At 40.1% G+C, this 19,667-nt stretch overlaps 1 protein-coding gene across 4 annotated transcripts in view; it reads left to right on the top strand.

The window, feature by feature from the left end:
• TAOK1 (TAO kinase 1) overlaps positions 1 to 19,667 on the top strand; it is a 75,286-nt gene that overhangs the window by 21,125 nt on the left and 34,494 nt on the right. For 3 of the 4 annotated variants that reach the window (XM_056322377.1, XM_056322461.1, XM_056322608.1), the window contains 4 exons: positions 10,810 to 11,036; positions 15,216 to 15,287; positions 18,251 to 18,352; positions 19,542 to 19,587. In XM_056322377.1, coding sequence (XP_056178352.1) covers positions 10,905 to 11,036; positions 15,216 to 15,287; positions 18,251 to 18,352; positions 19,542 to 19,587 — 352 coding nt within the window. In that variant the 5' untranslated portion in view covers positions 10,810 to 10,904. Of the gene's footprint in view, positions 1 to 9,036; positions 9,198 to 10,809; positions 11,037 to 15,215; positions 15,288 to 18,250; positions 18,353 to 19,541; positions 19,588 to 19,667 lie in introns of those variants that run through there. The other variant, XM_056322533.1, reaches the window with a different exon arrangement.

The raw sequence follows: 19,667 nt of genomic DNA, 5'->3' as shown, positions 1-19,667 counted from the left end.
TCTGTTATCTTAATGACATATAGTCTAGTGCATAAATGTTTGGCTTATTAGTTCATAGTGTATCACGGTCACCAAGTGATTAGCATGCTACTTCCACTAATTATTAGTTCAGTTGATTCTTCTGTTCAGTTTGGTTGCAGCTATTGTGGAGAGCGTCTCTGGATCGGCGGCTGTTGGAAGGGGACAGCAGTTGTGACAAAAGTATACGTCACTCTGGAGCTTCATCAGACTTTTAGGGCAGCTCCATAGGTCAGTAATGTTTAATTTACAAGTTTATTGAAGGACCAGCTTTCTTCATGCGTGGTCTGTGGCAGCACCATACCTTATACATAGTCATCTTTGTGCGGATAATTTACCATCTTTCCCTGTACCCTCATTCTCCTGTGTGGCTTTTTTGCAGCCCAGTAGTGGATCAGGCTGGGCAACCATCTGAGGCTTCTCGCTGTCACAGTTCGGTCTTTTAAGACTATTCCCACAGAGTCTTCCAGTTTTCTCCTGGATTTTTTCTGGTTTTATTTGACTTTATTTTCTACCTTAGGTCCTTCCTACAGGCTTCAGTTTCACCAGGTTCATACCGCTCAAATAAGAGTGACCTGTGGGCTGGGGTGGTTGGACATAGCCTCTGGCTGGGTGGGCATCCATCCCAGCGTTCTTCTGCACTCCAGTGAATTTAATTGCAAATCCAGTTTAAACATTTTCTTTTGGTTTTGTTTTGTTTTTTTTACTTACTGGTCAGAAAGACTTTGAATTACTTCCTTGCAGGCCTCCTTTCTAAAACTGTGTGTGATACTGCTACTTTTTAATTACTTCTTTTCTCAAGGGTAATTATCTATATTGTAAGCTTTAGTAGCTTATTTCTGAGTTATTATGCTGAATCCAAAATCACTAATTTCCTTATGTTTACTGTATGTATTGTTCTGGGGCAAAATTGCTTAGGGGTCAAGAAAAGGTTTCCTTAAATTCAAGTCCCATTAGGATATCTGACTGATTTTTTTATTTTTTTTTTTTTTTATGGGCAGTTGGAGTTTCCCCAATACTTTTGCCTCTAGACTTAGTTGACTCTCATCGGCTGGCCACTTGCTAACCTCTTCCTGGCCAGTGTGCTGCCAGGACAGCATCACCTGCACTAGAATCGTTACAATGTACACTGTTCCGTCCAAGAGATGGGCCCACAGAAGGTTGTCTGTAGGTGATACAGCCACAGAATGTGTATTAATGTGATGCTTTACATAGCAAAGGAGAAGAGTTAGCAATGACCGTGAACTTAATGAATTGCAAAAGAAGGGGGACAGAAGATTTCATTTTTTCCAGTTGCCTTCCTCATAGCTTTGCTAGCCTAAGGAATTACTAAATTTAGAGCTGACCTTCTTAATAAATGTACCAGAACTATCGCAAGCAAAGACATTCAGGAGATGTTAGTGTTGAATATGTCAGGGTATGGTTAGCACTTTTTGAACTTTCATGACATCGGTCTTCAAGAAATGAATGCTAGCTATTGCTATTCTTAGTTAATCTGTAGGACTAACTTTTGATCCCATGGCATGTTTTGTTTTAAATAGGAGAGAAAATACAGGCTGATTTTTGGCATTGTTTCTTTCAACTGTACCAGTAATGTCTTTTATTTGTGTTATTTAAGTGGTAGAGTCAGTGGTAGATTTGGTGTTTCTTGGGTGCGTGATGTTGCAAAAATTGCCCATTGACAAAACTAGTATTTTCAGGAGTACTAGTAGTGTTAGGTATATTTGTGTCTGTTTATAACTGGCATGTGTAACTTGTCAAAATAATTTAGTTTGTTCAGCATATCTGTTTCACAAGCTTTTACCCAATTTCATCTACTGAGAAAACTTGAAAGACTGTCGAAATGATCAGAAATATAGAAAACTCTTTCCATTTTGTTTTAAATGGAAAGCGCAGGACAATTGTTGCACTGTTGGCTTTACTGCTGGTGTGGATCATCCTAACAAATATTTATACCCAGCCCCACCCAGAAACACAGATCCTGGGTTTGTTAATGGAGGTTTGGGAAACTTAGCTTTCTAACCCTTTTGCTAGTGACATTCCTGGAAAGTAAACATCCAAGCTCAGCGGGATCAGAAAGTGTGCTGGGGTAAGTAATTCAGGGAGTTGATGATGGACATTTTAGTGTCAGAATCTTGAGAGGAAATCAAAGCAAGTCACAGAGTCTACAAGTGCATGATGTATAAGAGGAATGCGAGCAGTACTCAAAAGTGTCTTCCTGAGGCTATTCTGTGAAGAAGTATAATACAACAAAAAAACCCCAACACAGGTAGAGAATCAAGAAAGAAAGAAAAAAAATCTGCAAAGAGTTTTTTCCAGGATAGAACCATTCCTCAGAAACATTTTTAAAAGAAATTGAAAAAGGAATCTTACTGGAATGGTAGGCTTGCTTGTTGTCAGATGAAGAATTTACTGTGTTGGGGAAGAAAAGCCTGTTTGAATGTAAGTGCTCACACAGACAAAAAGCTGCCAGAATTCACCATAATATCCAGGTGTGGATTCATCTTATCCTTATAATCTATTCCTTCTAGAAATACATGGATGAGGGAGTATGCATGATATAGACGGGACAGCATTTGATGACCATTCTTTGCTTCACACTTCTGTGGAGGATCTCTGTTCATTTGCTGTGAGCAGTGCGGTTGTTACACATGTATATGCAGGGTCGTAGACCACATGAATTGCTCCTTACTGCCATAACACAAGTTATGCAAGTGTCCAGCATGGCTGTAACGTCTCACCTGCTTCAGGCTTTGGCAGCAGAAGCGGCTCCTGACTTGAAAACAGGGCAGTCTTGTCTTTTTCCCTGGGGACTGGCAGAAAGCAGAGGAGCATCTTGCATACATAAGCTTGAGACTGAAATGCAATATAGAAAAGAGCAGTGTCTTGGTGGGGCTTTCCGTGGTCCGCAGCTACCTTCCACAGTCCAGTTTTCTCAACCCATTCCAGGTGTCTTTTGTTCTGCTTGTCGTTGGCACTATTTCAGGGTCATTCATTTTTTTTTAACCAGTTTTGTGACAGCATTTTGGATTTTTTTCTGAATATTAAACATTTTTCTAACAATCTCTTGTAAAATGCCATTCACCTGCACCTCTGTGGTTTTTTTTTAATGGCAGATAGTCCTAGTGGAGCCAGTGTAGAGAACAAATGTACCAAAAAGAATGATTTTAAGATAGTTAAGAAAAAAGCAATTTATTCTTTAAATTCATTACTTAGCATTTTATGGTCTGAGCTGCAGCTTCCCACTAAGTGGTAAAAGAAAGTTAGTAGGATTCAGAGGGCGATGTTCCTGAGTGCCTCTTGCTCCTTTTGCAGGGCATGGGAGAAGCTAATGCCACTTGCTGTATCTCCAGGTTTTTCTTGTTTCATTTCTGGGTTATATCTTTTTTTTTTCTTCCTTAATTGCCACTCTAGGAAGGTTTCCAAATTGCAGAACTAGGAGGAGAAAAAGTAACATGTTGTTAGCTTGGTGGGAGAGGCTTACCCAAGTACGTAAGTAGTCTGTGGTATGTGGTTTCACATGCATCAAGTGACTAAAATTGCTGTTTCAAGAGGCTTGGAGATGCTGATAGACTTTCCATTGTGATAGTCACCTAGAATACAACTGTCTTCATGTACCATCTGCTGTGGTGTAATTGAACGTGGACAGGAAGCTGGTTTTTAGCTGTTCAAGGAAACTGCCACCTTCTGCTGTGAGCAGAGAGTAACTCGTCCTCCATGTGTGCAGTGCATGTTAAGGCACTTGAGAGTTGCTCTGCTTTTGGCAGAACAGGAAAAAAAAAGAGTCGATGGGGTGGACCAGAGCCTACGTTAAAAGAGGTTTTAAGGAACATCCACAGCACTTGGTGGGTTGCCAGGGCATTTTTATTTTTTTTTAAATTGGAAAGCAATAAAAAATGATGGTATATAGTTTTGAGAAGTCTGCTGGAAGGAAAAATTGGGTGCAGTGATCAAGAATGAAGAACGCGTCCCTGTGTTTGCTGAGATGTGCAGAGGGAGGAATGGAATGTGATCCCGAGTCTGGCAGTATTGCACTGGCTGCAGAGCCCCTGTACTACAGATAAGCCAACAGGACTTCTTCTGTCAGTGCCCTTATAGAAAGGACCCACCACGCAGGCTGGCTCACCTTTGGCTTTTGGTGTACAGCAAATAAAGTGATGGGACATATAGTAGGTAATTTCTGTCTGCTCTATATCTTTCCAGGTAAGGTAATTCCATGCATAGAATTCATCATGCTAAAATTTTAAAGACTGCTTTATACACAGATTTCAAAATGAGTTAAGGGGGTAGCATCATTCCTAAAGTCACATATATCAGCACTGCCTGATACGATGAGTATTCATTTTTTCTGATGCTGGGACTTCATAATCTTTTCTGATACATCCCCACCAGCTATACAGCCCTTCTGCTTCTGACACCAGCTTAGACTCAAATCATCACGCTTACATCCCCACGGGTTTGAGGAGTGGGTATTGCAACATACTCTTGTTGCATGAAGTGAATACACTGGTATTGCAGAATACCAGCTTTGCCTGAAGAGAGTACATTTCAGAGTAAAATGAGTAATTTTTTTTTTTTTATTTCTACTGGGATGATGCACATGCTGTTCACATTGTTCTCTCTTCCTGTACGTTGTGGTGGTGTTTAGCAGTGTTACGGATCAGGTATTTTACTCTGTCATGTACCAGCCGGAGTTCAGCCTCCTGTGCTCGGCGGTGTCCTCTTGATGAAGTGGTGACGTGCCTGGGTACGCAGTTGTATGTTGTGCTGGGAGAGCCTCTTCAATGTCTCAAATACATGTCAGACAAGAAGCTTCCTCTGCCCAACAGGCAATATTATATCGTACGGAAAGTTCAGCTGAGGTTTCCTCTGCGTGGTTTATAAACAAACAGTTCATATGTGCTGATATTTTTGGTTTGTATGCTAGAAAACTTTTTTTTTTCTGAAAATGCATGGAATAGCGACTACTTCACATTTGCATACAAGCAGCAACTTTCATTCTGTATTTTTGCTTACTTTATTTTACCTTACAAACTTTTATTCAGAGTCTGTCAAAAATGGGGAGTGATTTGTCTGCTACTTTCAAAAAAGTTGTGCTTTTAGGTCAAGCATTCAATGCTGTACAGAATTTTATAAAAGTCGGTATTTTAAGCATTCTTACCATCTAATCATTCTTTAAGCATTCTTACCATCTAACTCACTGCAGGTATAATTGCAAGTACGAGGAAAAAAAGCCCTAAAAGTCAGTTCTTTCAATAGTTCCAGCTTACCATATTTATGATAGTGGTGGAAATTTTCAGTGTCAGCTGGAAGCCATTCAGGAAATTTTTAATAGTGTGTTGAGAGGATAATTTAAATCTCAGCTTCATACACTCCCCGGATCTGACCCATATGCAAGTAAGAGAAAATCCCTTTTCCCTCTTTTGACAGTTGCATGGTGACACTCATTCCCCATCTATTTGATGCTCTTGCATTAGATCCTGCCAGAGGAAATGACACTAAAATTTAGCAACTGTTTGCACTGCATGCAATGCAGATGCTTTAAAAAAAATATCTGAATAGCAGTTTCCAAATGAAGTTATGTTGTGGTGGGCTGTTATTTTTTGGTGGTGGGGTTTTTTTTGTTCGTGGTTTTATTCCTGCTCTGACTTTGAGTGAGAAAACCTGCAAAGACCAGTAGTTTTTTGTGTTGAATATTCACTTTATAGTCTTTTCTGTTGGAGTGTGCAGCTCTAAAGATCATAAGTGCTATAACTGGTCTCCTGATTTGTTTATTTGGGTTTTTTAATTGTCGTGTATTTTCTATTAGGGGAAAAATATACAGTGTGGCTACACTTGATACTAACGATAAGTTTTTATGGATTTTACTGTGCTAAGTGGGTCATATAGCAGATGAGTATGACATTGAAACAAGATTTATGTCTCAAACAGCAAAGAATTTTTTGTTTATAATTAGTAATGGAGGACAGCATTCCTGTAGGCCTTATTAGCCATCCTAGGAGTCCACATAGCATGCCTTGTGGTACCTGGTGAAAGGGAGAGAGACACAGGATGATGGATGCATAAATCTGTTTGTTGTTTCCATTTTGTGCTCATATGGTATTTGTTTAACTCTGGTTATAATATGGATGTCAAAGCATGTTGAATTGTTGATTCCTTGAAACTTCATTTGTACAGGCAAAGCGTACTGATTTTTAATGCTAATAATCTACAAGCAAGCCCGTGTTGTAATTTGGTTTGTGCATGTTTTTGAACCATCTTAAGGATCTACAAATGCTTTGATGAATCTCATGGTTAGTGTAACCAAATACCTTCTAGTCACTGTCACTCACTGAATTGTTCTGAATGCGAATCAGAGAAATAGTATGATGGATAGATGGAAATCTCAGTGAGTAGGTTCCCTCCCCCTTTGCAGGAAGGGCAATGAAGACAGTTATCTGTGACTGTGACGGCCATCACATATTTTAGTGTAGTGTGGACAAATTATAATTTCTGTGAGGTCTCTGTAGCATAACGCTTAAATATGCACTTATAAATATGGCAGCAGACCATTCAGAGCTTTGCTTGTTCTGCTCTGCAGGATCCCAGGGGATGTTAGTCACAGGGGTGGGTCTTACTTCAGCTTGAGATGACATGGCAGGGAGGCAGAGAACTCAGAAGAGAACAGGTCTTATCCCATCCTCATCTTCAGCTTCCTTATGTCAGTGGTTCAAGGTGTGTGTGTATACGTTTAATATAGCCGTAATTACAGGGAACGTACCACCTTATTGATTCATAGACTTTTGTGGATGCGTGCATGCGGTTTCTACTAACTGCTTGTTGTTCAGATGAAAGTAATTTGATAAAACATTTTGGCCTGTAGTCAGTGTCGTCAACACTACTAATGGTGGCCACTAAGTGTAGTTAGTTCAGCCTACTGTATGGAAATAGTTGGTCCAGTCTTGTGCTTTGATCATTCCCTAGTTTATTTCGAATCTTTCTTATATTCCTACATCACCTTGTTGGTTGTGAGTGGAACTGAGCTAAGTAGCAGTAGTTGTCTTTATGCAATGCGATATTATCTTTTTGTATGAGTGACAACTGGGAAAAAATGTGGAATTCATTTTATCTAATTTTAGCAGCCTGCAGGGTGGCTTGTAGGTAGGCTGCCTCTTCAGCCGGTGAAGGCAGGCACAGTCAGAGGTGCTGTATCCTGTTTGCAGTGCCAGTCCCTTGGCCACAGTCAGGATCTGGCCACCTGATCTGAGCTGTCTAAGGTGAGCTGATCAGTCCCATCCACTGGGAACAATTGTGTTTAACAGTGTAGCTGCACCGATCCAAAAAAACCTGTAGTAAAGGGTCTGCAGTGGTGGAAGAATGTAAAATACGTAAGTGCAACTTGACTGTAGTTTAGAAAACCAGCTGCCTGCTGGTATATGATTTAATTTTCAGCACAGTTTAGTTGCAGGGGTTTTTTTAATCTTTAAGACTCCTCTGTATTTTTAATACATCTAAAATAATGCAATAACCATGTTGTGTGCCACTTCTCCTAACTTCAGTTCTGTTTCCCCAAAGTGTTCAGGTGTCATTATTGCAAGGCAGGAGGCAGAGCATCTTGGCTGCTGGCACTGTCAGGCTTTGGCAGGCAGCGCATGTTGTCTGGGTAAAAGAAGACTGAGGGAATTTAATATTGCAGCATCCATAAAAAATGGGAGCGCTTTATTAAGCGAGACTATGTAAAGCTTTCTTATGGCTGGAATTTACATTAATGCATTTTTATTGTTCCATCTAAGCAGATAAAATGATAAGTGTAATGTCATGTATGTGTTTGACTATTCTGTTAAATAGGTTTTAATACTGAATGTTTTTATTCTCATGCATTTCAAAGCAGCAATTATTTCCAAGAATAAAGATAATTAAATTTGTCTCCATGCTCTTAGGATTAAAAGGGGAAAAGCTGTATTTTAAGGTGTGTCACAACAGATGAGTTCTGCTCTCATTTGCTGTTCGAAGTCTGGTAGAGCAGTAGCCAGTCCCGTACCACTTCTGTATTGTTAGTGAGCCTGGTAAGAGTTTTAGCAGTGGTAAAAAGTGTTGCCGGTGGATGGCATTTCAGAGGCATGCTCAGAAACGATGCCAAGAATGAGTCTGGTGGCTGGTTTGGCATGGGGGTTAGGTAGAGAGGGGGAGAAATGTGTAATCCATCTCAGCTGTGTGCGCGCAGGGTTTTTCTCCGCACTCTGGCTCTCGCACGCACGCTCGCTCGCGAGGCCATGTGACTTTTGGCCATATTAGCAGGTTTATCCAAGCCTAGCCCCTCTGACTAACAGATGTAGGGAAAAGGGCATTCTGGGATTGCAGCAGTTGCTTTTGAACAACAATGTCCTTTTTGTAAGAATCTGATGCTTCTTAAAAGATGGAACATGACATCATTACCGTCGATCCAAGAAACATTCCTTCAATAATACTGAGTGTGCTCTGGTTATCAGCACCCTTCCCCCAGCTCCTTTCTCTCGTTTTTCTGACTGATGCTTTTTGTCTATTGTTTCGTCGGGGGCTGTAAATGTGAAACAGTTGTCTTTCAGTGTTATGTGCTTGTTAGAGCTGGAATCAAGTGGAATATTGTTGGCTTATTTGAAAGAAAGAAAAATAACAAAAAACCCCCAACCCTTTTCTTCCAGTCTTCGTAAATGCAGTGTGCTTCAGGTACGGGCTGAATTCAAGCTAATTATTTCCCTTCCCACATGGTATTAGTTACTGTGTTATGCAACGGAAGGTGGAGATCCCACAGTCCCGTTCCTATGCATCTCACCCGGCTTCACTGGCTGTTGGGAATGTCATGTCTGCTTCGAAGGCTTCTGTAATGATCCTGCATCCATATGAAATGTGTGTGTGCATGCTTGTGAGTGCAGTGTAGCAAAGTTGTGAACAGCTGCGTATTTTCTGTGTGTGTGTGTGTATAGATAAATGTTTTTATACTTGTTCCACCACTGGGATTTGAATATCGGTTTTTCCTTAGCCCCTGAGCAGGCTATCATGGAAACACATTTTGGGTTGCGTTATAAATCTTTTTGAATGCTGACTTCTTGGAGGAAAGCTATGAAAATGCTGGATTTTGCTTCGCTTCCCTTCCCTGCGTTCTCTCTCCCACGCCTGTCTTCATCAGAAAAACTGGAGACTCTTGCAGACTTTACAACTAGGTATGTCTTGGCTGTCTCTCGCACAATTGTGCTCTCCTTGTAGCGATGCTGGCAGATATTTGAACTAACAAGGAGCAGGCAGTCTTTGGCACTTTCACATGCTGCAACTGCCTAGAGAAGAGTACCACTGAGCACAAACATGCAGGAGTATGTCTTTTTCCATCCTTGTAGGAACTGGTCTGCAGGGAGGGGAAAACAAATGATTCATTGATGGTGCAGAGGCTTGGAGAAAGGTGGAGTTTATAGCACCCAGAAAAGGAGGAAAAGTGGACAGGGATAGGGCCTTCTGATACATTGGTTAAACTCAGGTTTGTCATCTTTCTTTTTTCCCTTGTGAAGGTATAAAACTCTTTAAAAAAACCAAATTTGACATATGAATAAAAAAAGCACAAGCCTTGACCAGACAGGGATTTTTGGAAAGAAATGAGCTGTGTGATTAGCTGTTTGCCAGTGACGCAGTTTTTATTGGTGACAATTTACAGGTAATTAAGAGGAAATTCAAATGCCAGGCTGTTCCTTGAGGAGGGGGGGCTGGAAAAGTGCATTTTACTTATAAGCGTTGTTTATTTTCATCTGTTGTAAAGATACAGTAGGATTGCAGCACAACTTGAAAGTATACTTTTCTTCTGGATAGATTCCAAGACTTTGACACTTTGAGTAAATGAAAGCAAATGCATGGTGCACACAGAAAGGTTTTCATGCATTCCCAGTGGGGTCTGAAGTTGCATGTTTCTCTGAAGAAAATGTTTGCCAATGGACTATTGTAGAAGGCTGTATCATGTGCTATCACAATTAAAATGTATGTTTGCATCTGGTGGAGTAGAAAGACATGCGTTGTGTGTAGAACTGGGTATCTCCTGTTCTGGATGCTGTTCTCTTAAAGAAGGGGGTTGCAAATAAAACTCTGAAGAGGAGGCACTTTACAATAGAGATCATGAGTTCAGATAAGAGGAAAAAACAAAAAGGGCCATGACTTATTTAGCTGTGGAAGGAGATGCTTTAGAGACGTCTCCACGTGCGTGCTGAAATGAGTAAAAATTGGTCACTCAGTGCTTAATGAGTACAATTGCAGAAGGAAAAAATTACTCAGCTGAGTTAAAAAAAATGTAAGTACAGATTAGTAAATGGCAGTGGACTGTCGTACACATCGTACTTGGTCTTTGCAAGACAAGATATATAGCACATTTAAAATATATTTTCATATATATATATACACACACACGCAATTGTGTCATCCACTTACAAAGTCCAAACAATGCTTCAAGACGTAGTGGGTATAATTCTTCAGAGTCAAGGTAACATGGGCTCACCAGTGACAAACCAGTTATTGCTGTAAGTCAGAGAGGTTCTATTGACCGCTCTGCCGGCAACTGAGCAGATGCTGGAGCAAGGAATGTGTCTCATTTTGTGTTTTGATTTTGGTTTGTTTTCTGTAGAAATGCCCTACTGGTGTCACAGGGGGACTGTGACATTGTCCCAGCAGATAGGTTGTGTTGCTTCACACTGTAGGGATGCTTGCTCTGGAAGAAGTGGAAGCTGCTCTGTTGTAGCTTTGTTTCTGGCTCTTTGAGAAGAGGATAATCAGCGAAGGATCACAATCTTTTTCTTGCAGTAATCCATGCTGAAGAGGCTCCATTCATACAGATGAACCAAGGGTTGAGGCAGCACTTTAAACCCAGATAGTCGGTCGGCTAACTGCCCAGCAGGATGCCATCAACCAGCCGAGCGGGCAGCCTGAAGGACCCAGAAATTGCAGAGCTCTTCTTCAAAGAAGATCCAGAAAAGCTCTTCACAGATCTCCGAGAGATTGGCCATGGAAGCTTTGGAGCAGTTTATTTTGTAAGTAGCTCCGTAACTTGTGAATTTAAGCTGTCTCTTTATCTTTAAACTGTGGATGTAGACTTTCTTTAACATATTGAGGAAAAGAAACTGCTGTGAATCTTTTTATATGTCTGGGGCAGAGATGTTTGCTTGTGTGCCTGTACAGTCTCAGCCCGTTCACAGACTCACGGTATCTATAAGGTGTTTTCATACAAACTGAAAAGAAAAACTGGAAACATGGTCCTTGCTTGGTGCTTTTAGGTACATCATTATGTTGCGAGCAGGGATTTTTCTGCAAATTAAAACATGGGGTTCTGCTCCATCAATTCTGACTGGCAATGCAGTTCTCTTCGTCTGATCATCTCCTTATCATCTTTTGCCCCTTGAGAAAAATTGAGTTCTCTCTCCCTTTGTGCATACCCCCAGGCTCCCTTAAAGCCGTTCTTTTCGTCTGACACCTGAGTGTTGGTGCTTTTGTTGTCATTTGTCCTGTCACATCCTTCCCGACTTCAGGCAAGACTCCCAGTATTCATCTGCATACTTGACATGTATATCTGGGCAGCAGAATTTTTCCCAGGCTGGTTGGAGGTGGGATGTCTCATGGTAACCTGACTTGCAGGTTGCTGTATGTTAACCAAAGTGCATACTGTGAGACTTTGATTTTAAAAAAATCATTTTCCTCAGAAAACCTTTTCACATTTATAATTGTGGGAGGTGTGGCCAAACCTGCCAATTTCCCTTCAAAAAGCCATTTGTGTCAGTATTTTATGAGATGCCTATTCATTGTTAATAATTGCAGCAGACCATGTTGGGAACCTTCCAGCACAAATTTAATGCAGCACAGATGAACTAATTAGGAAAAGCTTCTTAATTTTGTTCCCTGCTTAAAACTATGAGCCACCACTGTCTGGGAACAGATCTGGGGGAGGAAGTGTTTTCTAACGAAACAGTACTTACCTGCGGCTTTTACTTCATCTCATTTACTTGCTTTGGTTAAAGAGTGGATACAGAAGGAGGGAACTGGCAAAAATCTGCCTCACTGCTAGGGGGAAATATTATTTGAAGAAACATTATTGTGGAAGGATACAGTGTTCCTGGAAAAACTTGAATAATCTCAGAGGTGTGCATGAACCCCACAGGTACGGGAAAGCAGTGTACAGCCAGGGGTGGCCTGCAGGCTGGGTGCTAACAGCTTCGCAGGCATCTGCAAGAAGCTGCTGCCGTGGCATTTGTAGGCTGCCTCAACCTTGTAGTTGTGGTAAGGGCTGATTGCCCGTTACCAGCTCCTTCTACAAAGAGATCGAAAGTAAGAGGTCATTAACTTCTAGGCCCTTCCTTCTCCCCCCTTCTTTTAGACTAGCAATTCATTATAGATTGGTATTTATCCACTGAAGAGTGCAATTACTTGCTGGTGTTTGGATTGTGCTTCTTTAATGGAAAGTACGTCTAATTTGGCACTTGCAGATGTGTGTGAACGGTGCATCTCACACTGCAGCCCGTCTGGGGGCCTTGTTTTTGTCAAGTTAAGAGAGAGCTTCAAAGAAGACACGCTGTTGCTATTTCTTTGTTACAAAGTTGTAACCTCTAAGTTTTGTGTTGTATTATGGTATCTTTTTACTACTTTTTACTACTAGCAGGTCTGAGGTCTTGAATCTCAAGATGTTTCATGTAATGTACTCTGACACCTCAAACAGAAGCCCAAAAGATGAGAAAGAGAACACGGAGGGAGAAATTTAGCGTAAATTAAATAGGCATCAAGAACTGAAGTAGAGAAGTGTATGTCTTGGGTCCTTCATTCCTCTGTAAAGCTAGGGAAAAAAGTTCCCTTATGTTTCTTTCTCCAGAATTTGATTCTGTTAATACAAACAGTTAAACTTTCTGTAATCAATGTAATATTGGATTATAGTTGATAACTGCTTAAAAGGATATTACCAAAGCCGGTGACATACTCCACCTTTCCTTTGCTCGTATTTTGCTTGTATCACTGCTGAAGTTATTCTGGTCACCAGATGTTGATCCTTTGTGTGGAGTTTTCAGAGGAAAGCAGGATATATGCACATAAATGTCTGCCATAAAACAAGCCTCGTTTATTTGGATTGTTTAAGTTAGCTGGCCTTGTAACATCTTCATGGCTTTTGTCTAGGCATTGGCTTTTTTCAATTATTCGGGATCACAGGGAAACTAAAAAAGCAAATGAACGCCGTGAGTTTAATGTTCATGGGGTGCCAGCTGTGACGGTTCTCTCTCTCAGCCCCGCTGCAGCCGTGGGGCTGTCAGTGTTAGGCAGAACACAATCAGAGGTTGCTTGCTTGGGTTTTCTAATACATAGCTCCCACCTCACCAGGCTGCTTTCATTGCCTACAGCCTGGACCAAAAATGTTGATGATAAATAGATGTGGGAGTAAATTAACAAGGAGAAAAATCCATATAATCCTGAAATCTCCCCCTGCCTTTTTTTAAATGCAGTTTAGTCTTTCATTGTTAGTTGTACCTACCTTTTTTTCCTTTCAGTGGTGATCCCGAGAAGGGGTGATATATTTCTCTTGCATGGTAACTGGCTGAGAGCATTTACTCTTGTCTCTTTCTTTGTTGCTGTTACAGCCTGCAGTGGCGGAAAGTTTCTTTTTTTTCTTTCATAAATGACATGAATTTTGCTGGTTCACCTCATGGTTTTAGTTTCTTCGGATCTGCAAGTCTGGCACCTCTGAATCATTTTGGTATTATCCTTACCCTAATCCCTGCTCTGCAGTGTAATAATAGCTTTCACTTGACACAGGAAACCTACTACACTGGAACACTGCAGATGGAGCAGAAGAATAACCCACTCTCTTTTGTTAGAGCTGTGTTCCTTCTGCTCTGCTCTAGTATTTTGCTTGCCTGTTCTATTGGAGTTCTTCACCAATTTGAATGTTTCAGAGATTATCTCTAATTGGCAAAGATCGGGGAGTCAGAATTTTATTCTTCCTTTTTTGTCTCAAAAAACAACAATAGCTGTCCCCCAAACCTTAAAGGTAATACCAATGAGACGGTAGGAAGGATCCTCTCAAACAGAAAGAAAACTAAAAATAGTATTGGTTCAAGCTTATCGTAACTGGTTGAAATAAAGACTGCCAAGGAATTCTGGGAATCTCTTTAATGAACGGCAGAATTAAAACATGACTGGAAAACCTTTTTACAAAAGGCAGAGTCCCGGTACTTTGTTAATCCATGTTCTGATAGGCTGTGCTTGATGGTACAACTGTATTAAAAATCAGCATTTTCATCAGTCATTAGTGAATGCTGTGGTGCACATTATTCTGATTTATATCATTTGGCTTCATATCCAAGTTGATTATTCTTATCGGGGAGTCTCAGAGGTCTTTTCCTCCACCGCCCTCCTGTGCTGCTGAAATCCTTAACAGAGGAAAGGCCAGGGTCTTGTCTGGAGCCATCCTTCCTGCAAGGTGAAGCAGCACTGCCTCTTCTGCCAGGGTGAATGAGCTGTTGCTTTGGTGCTAAATTAAACAAAACTTCTCATCTAAGTCTTATCTTGGATAGTCTCTGAAGTCAGGAAGTCTGCCTTTGAAGTGTGAAAAACCATGTACATTTTATTGTGCAGTGTAAATAATAATATTATTGGACTGAGAAAGTGGAAGTCGGAACGGGAATCTGAAGATGGGTCGCTTAGATCACTGCCATCTCTCCCTGTATCACCTGCCTTCCTTTGAGACCCAACAGCTAGTTGGTGGGAGCACCGAGGAGAAAGCCACCTGTGTCTGGAGCAGGTATCTCCTGTGCATCCTGGAACATCTATGCTTGTGTTCGGAATGGAACAAGGGGGCTGACTTTGCCTGGAACAGACCTGGGCAAGGAGAGAAACTGATTTAGGGGAAATCTGTTCTACTTGAATTAGAGCTGCTTTTATAAACTATGATTTTTAGTTTAGAATTGACAGCAGCTGACTCCTGCAGAGACTTGCTGGATGCTGAGCACAGAAAAATGTCATACCTTGTCTCACAAACAGCAGGGTCATCTTTAACTTTGGAAATTTCTGATACATGCAGCAGTTACACCCCTTGGAAGATATTTTAGTTTAACTCTCTGCAAAAGTTAACTAATGGATAAGGATTATTTTTTTTTTTTATCAGTATGTTTGGTTTACATTTCATGTGAAACAGTCATCTTAAGAAATTGATGCATGATGTTTTCTTGTTACAGGCACGTGATGTGCGCACCAATGAAGTGGTGGCCATCAAGAAAATGTCATATAGTGGGAAGCAGTCCAATGAGGTATGTAGAACGTTACCTATTACATCTTGACCATTGCAAATACTTACTAATTTGGATGATTTTAATTAGCTTGGATCACAGCAGGAGAAAATCTTTCTTAAAGCTGTAAAGGTGAATGAGGGTACTGTGTAAACAAAACAAATTAAGTTTACTCTTCACAGTGTATTTCTGCCTAATCTGCTCTAGGGAAAGATGGGTAGAACTTCTTTCTTCCAGACACAAAGGGCTCTTTTATGGGGCCACATAAATGTGTAGTAAGCAAAAAATAAAATGAGAAGTGGTAGGTTTATATGTTAGTATGTCTTGTTGCCCTTAAACATTCGATTTTAAATACCTTTCACAAAATAACCATGTTACTTACTGGACAAAGGAATAATGACATTGGATGCAGCAGTGAGAGGTTAGAGGGAATCTTGCTTGTACAAAGTAGTAAGACAGGATGCATCTCTCCCTGGAATGACTGTGCTGATGAGGAGCTAAAACAAAAGCAAAACAGCCGTGAATGAATGAGTGTGAAAATCTGAGCAGCAGCATAATTACAGAAGAACTGCCAGAGCTAAGGATTAAGGCAGTCTTTGCAGAGTGGTCTGTAAAATTAGGCCTCTGAGATTTAAACGTTAAGTGTTTTCATGGCCACCCCGGATGTGGTTTTTTTCCCTAGGACGCTTCATAGAGATAATTGATTTTATACTTGAAAAGTTGAAGTGCTAGAACAGATTCTTGAAACGCCCTACAAGCCGATTTGGTATTATTTCTGATAAACAACATCTATCAAAACGTGGCACAATTTTTCAACAGCAGTATTTATTGGGACATGTTGTTCAAGGCATTTATGGTTCCCTCCCTCCATTCTCTGTATTCCAGTCTTAGAAGCAGTCTTGCTCTGATGAGTTTGATTAACAACTTGTTGCTTTCTGTACCTGCCTTTTGTGTATTGGCCACCTGCACTACATGGAGCTGAACTATTCCTTCCTTTCTGTGTGTGTGTATGTGTCTGTGTAGGAGGTAGAGGTGACAGTGTCTCTCTAGCAGTCCTACATTCTAGCTTCATAGTTAAATTTGCTGTGCATGTTTCTATTTTGTCACTGCGGTGACTTGTTTAACTGTGTACTGATGAAAGAATAATTTGTACTTACTACTTGTCCTACTGTTTTAATTACCGTGAGCTATAAATACTCTATTCACATGAATGAAACAAACTGTGCATGCTTCAGAAATAGCTTTTGTTTGTCTTCAATGCATATGTTTCTTTATTTTGAAGAAAGTAATAAGAGCAGGATTAAAACATGTTCCATTTTACTTCTATATTTATTTGTCTTGTTCAGAAGTTTGCTAGAGGTGTGATCTAGCCTATGTAAAGAAAATTGATTAAGGGCATTCTGGTATCGTTTATATTTACTTTGGTTTCATAATAAGATTTTTATCATTGGTGGGAACAATTATTCTCTAAAATAAGGACATATTTTATACTAAAAATAAGTTTAAAACCTTTGAAATATGTAGTACTGTGCTCTTAACGTGGTCTCAGGGCTTATTTTACGCATGAAGTCACGAATACGTCTTGACTAATATATCACCTCTGTCTTCCCAGTATAGAAGCTTAGAGTGGCGCTTTCTTGGTTTGGCTTTTACTGCTTGGTACCTTGAAGCCTTTAAGGCTAAAGGTGAAAGGCACTAAGTTGTTCTTGTACTAGCGTGAGGGTGTTAGTGGGAGACTTTATGTTAGAATAAGCTGCACTGATATGATGCTCAAGAAATTTCTGGTGTTGAGAAATGCTTAGTCAATCAGCTGCTTCGGTTGTGGCTACCATGCTCCCTGGTTTCATTTGTTTCTCTAACCCTAACATTTTTATTGAGGAGGATTTGGGGTTGGCATGTGTTTTCCCAAGCATTTGGGTATACGAGACGTCTGTCCATCTATGAATCCCAGCCACATACATATGCCTGAGGGAGCGTGTGCTGAGAGATTAACAGGAGCTGGAAAACAGCTTTTGAACCTTTCGGTGTTGGGTGAGGTTTCTCTACCTCCGATTAACTTCAGAACCTATAATCTTTCTCAAAAGCATTTTCAGTGTCAACACTCTTGTGTTGATGTCTGCATACTTAAATGGTTTCAGCTACTGCATTTGATTTTGAAATTTTTTTCTGGTAGTTGTAGCCTTGCTGTTGTACTTTACAAGCTTTTGCCCTTTTTGCCGGAGGAAGCTGGATGTGTGCATCAAATGGGAGGACTTGGTGATTTCCTCCAAGGGGAGTAATGGCAGTGTCTAGGCACACATCAGAACGTGACATTTTGGCCTTTTCTGTACTTCAAAGTCGTACTGGCAGAGCTTCCCTTATTATAAACCTGGATTTTATTTTATCTGTTTAGTCTTTTACTCCTGCGGAACCGTTCCTTTGTCTGGTGGTAACTCATTTTAAATTGGTCCTTGTATAGACTAAACTAGTAATGGAGAAACATTATCAAGGATGTAGTCAGATATTCGGCAGCCGATAAATGGAGCATCATCCAGTGTAATATACTTACTGGTAGGGATGGGTCTTTATATCTTCAAGAGTTAAGTGAGAGACAGCTGATCCTGCTGAAGGACACGTCATCCACATCTCTTTCAGGTTCGGATGTATGTTTCATTTGGCCACAGAAAAGGTATCCCTTAAAAAAGGATTGCTTCTTTTTTTGCTCAAATATAGTTTCGTAGTAGTATATTCTGTGCATCCATATAACTGTAAATTATTACATTGATGAGAGATCCTTACGTGCAGCCTAATCAATCAGTAACTTATTTCATAGGTCTGTTGAGGAGTTAACTGGTGAACATCATGGTGTTGATGTAAATTTATTTTGATTTGGAACCTTAAGGTGGTTTTGCCTCTTAAAATAATTAAATGACATACTAACTTAACAACAATCAAAAAAAAGGTAACAGTTTTTAAAGTCTTTCTATTCCTTTTATTTTCTACAGAAATGGCAGGATATTATTAAGGAAGTCAAGTTCCTCCAAAGAATAAAACACCCTAACAGTATAGAATACAAAGGCTGCTATTTGCGGGAGCATACAGCATGGGTAAGCATCTGCTGCACTCTGCACTTCTCTTGCCTCGGTTAAGGGTGCTTTAAAATATCTCCAGCTGGCTTTCAGGAGGCACCTGAACACTTGCACTGCACAGATTCAGATGAGAATACTCAAGGACTTTACAGATGCTCAGCAAAACTGAATGGCGTTTTTGGAAACAAGATTTAGGGAAATTCTGCCTTTCACTTGCAGAGTGAGGTAGTTGTGCAGTTGTTCTAGTGTATATAGCTTGATGGACTGAGTATTGGAAATAAATAGTAAGGGGGTGGGTGGGGGTGTGTGCGCAACAAATTTATCTATCACTTTTCTTGCTGTAAGGAAAGGTGAGAATTTCACTTCTACTGCCTGAGAGGCAAACACAGCAACTTTATTAGATATTTGCAGGTCACTTAACAATGCATTTGGTATGGCACTGAGTGTTAATGGTTCAGTACTTTACAGGTTGACTGGATATGTTCCAGAAGTAAGTGTTCGGCTGTACTTTAATACATAGGTTAGAATTATCCTACAAAAATTGTCATTAAAGTATATATTGAGTCATTAGTATTTCTGTTATATAACTAAATTCTTCTGTTGTGTATTGTTTACTGAATTTGGGTTATTTGAGTTTGTGTGCATAAAAATGTGTGTGTAGGAATAGATGCTGTGCAGAGGAAGCATTTTGTCAAATGAAGAGTGTGATGTACACCTGACAGTTTTTGTGGTACGATATATGAAAGAAATCATATTGTTGAACTAATAATCTAAACGTATAAGCATCAATAAATCTGCAGGACAGAGTTTTAGGGTGGTTTTGAAATATGAACGGGACAAAATCTGAAGTAAATCCCTAAATAGCCCTTTAATACTCTGATAAGCTTGTTAAGTGCTATTTAATATTCCTGTTAAGTACATGCATATAAAATATGTAATACAATACATAACTGGTTATGAATATGCTTTTGCCTTACTTAATAGTTTTGTTGCTTGGTATCTTACACAAGAGGGCTATGCTAATTCCAGTTAGAGCTGTCCTAGTGAGGAGGGGTCAGCATGACAATGCTGGAATGGGACTTAATGTTACAAGCAATCTGCACTGTATGCACCAGTGGTTATTTCTAGATTTCTCCACTGAAATCTAGAAAACATACATTTACTATTGGAGATGTTCTAACAGCTCCTTTGATTTCTTCCCATACAGCTTGTTATGGAATATTGTTTAGGATCAGCGTCAGACTTACTAGAAGGTATGTCATGCACATTTATTTGATTGAAAGTCACAAGTATAGTACTGAAGTAGGAGGTTACAGCATCACAAAATTGTCCT

The sequence above is a fragment of the Falco biarmicus genome, chromosome 1 (assembly GCF_023638135.1).
Source record: "Falco biarmicus isolate bFalBia1 chromosome 1, bFalBia1.pri, whole genome shotgun sequence".
Taxonomy (NCBI): Eukaryota; Metazoa; Chordata; class Aves; order Falconiformes; family Falconidae; genus Falco; species Falco biarmicus.
This window is presented reverse-complemented; position numbering and strand designations above follow the sequence as displayed.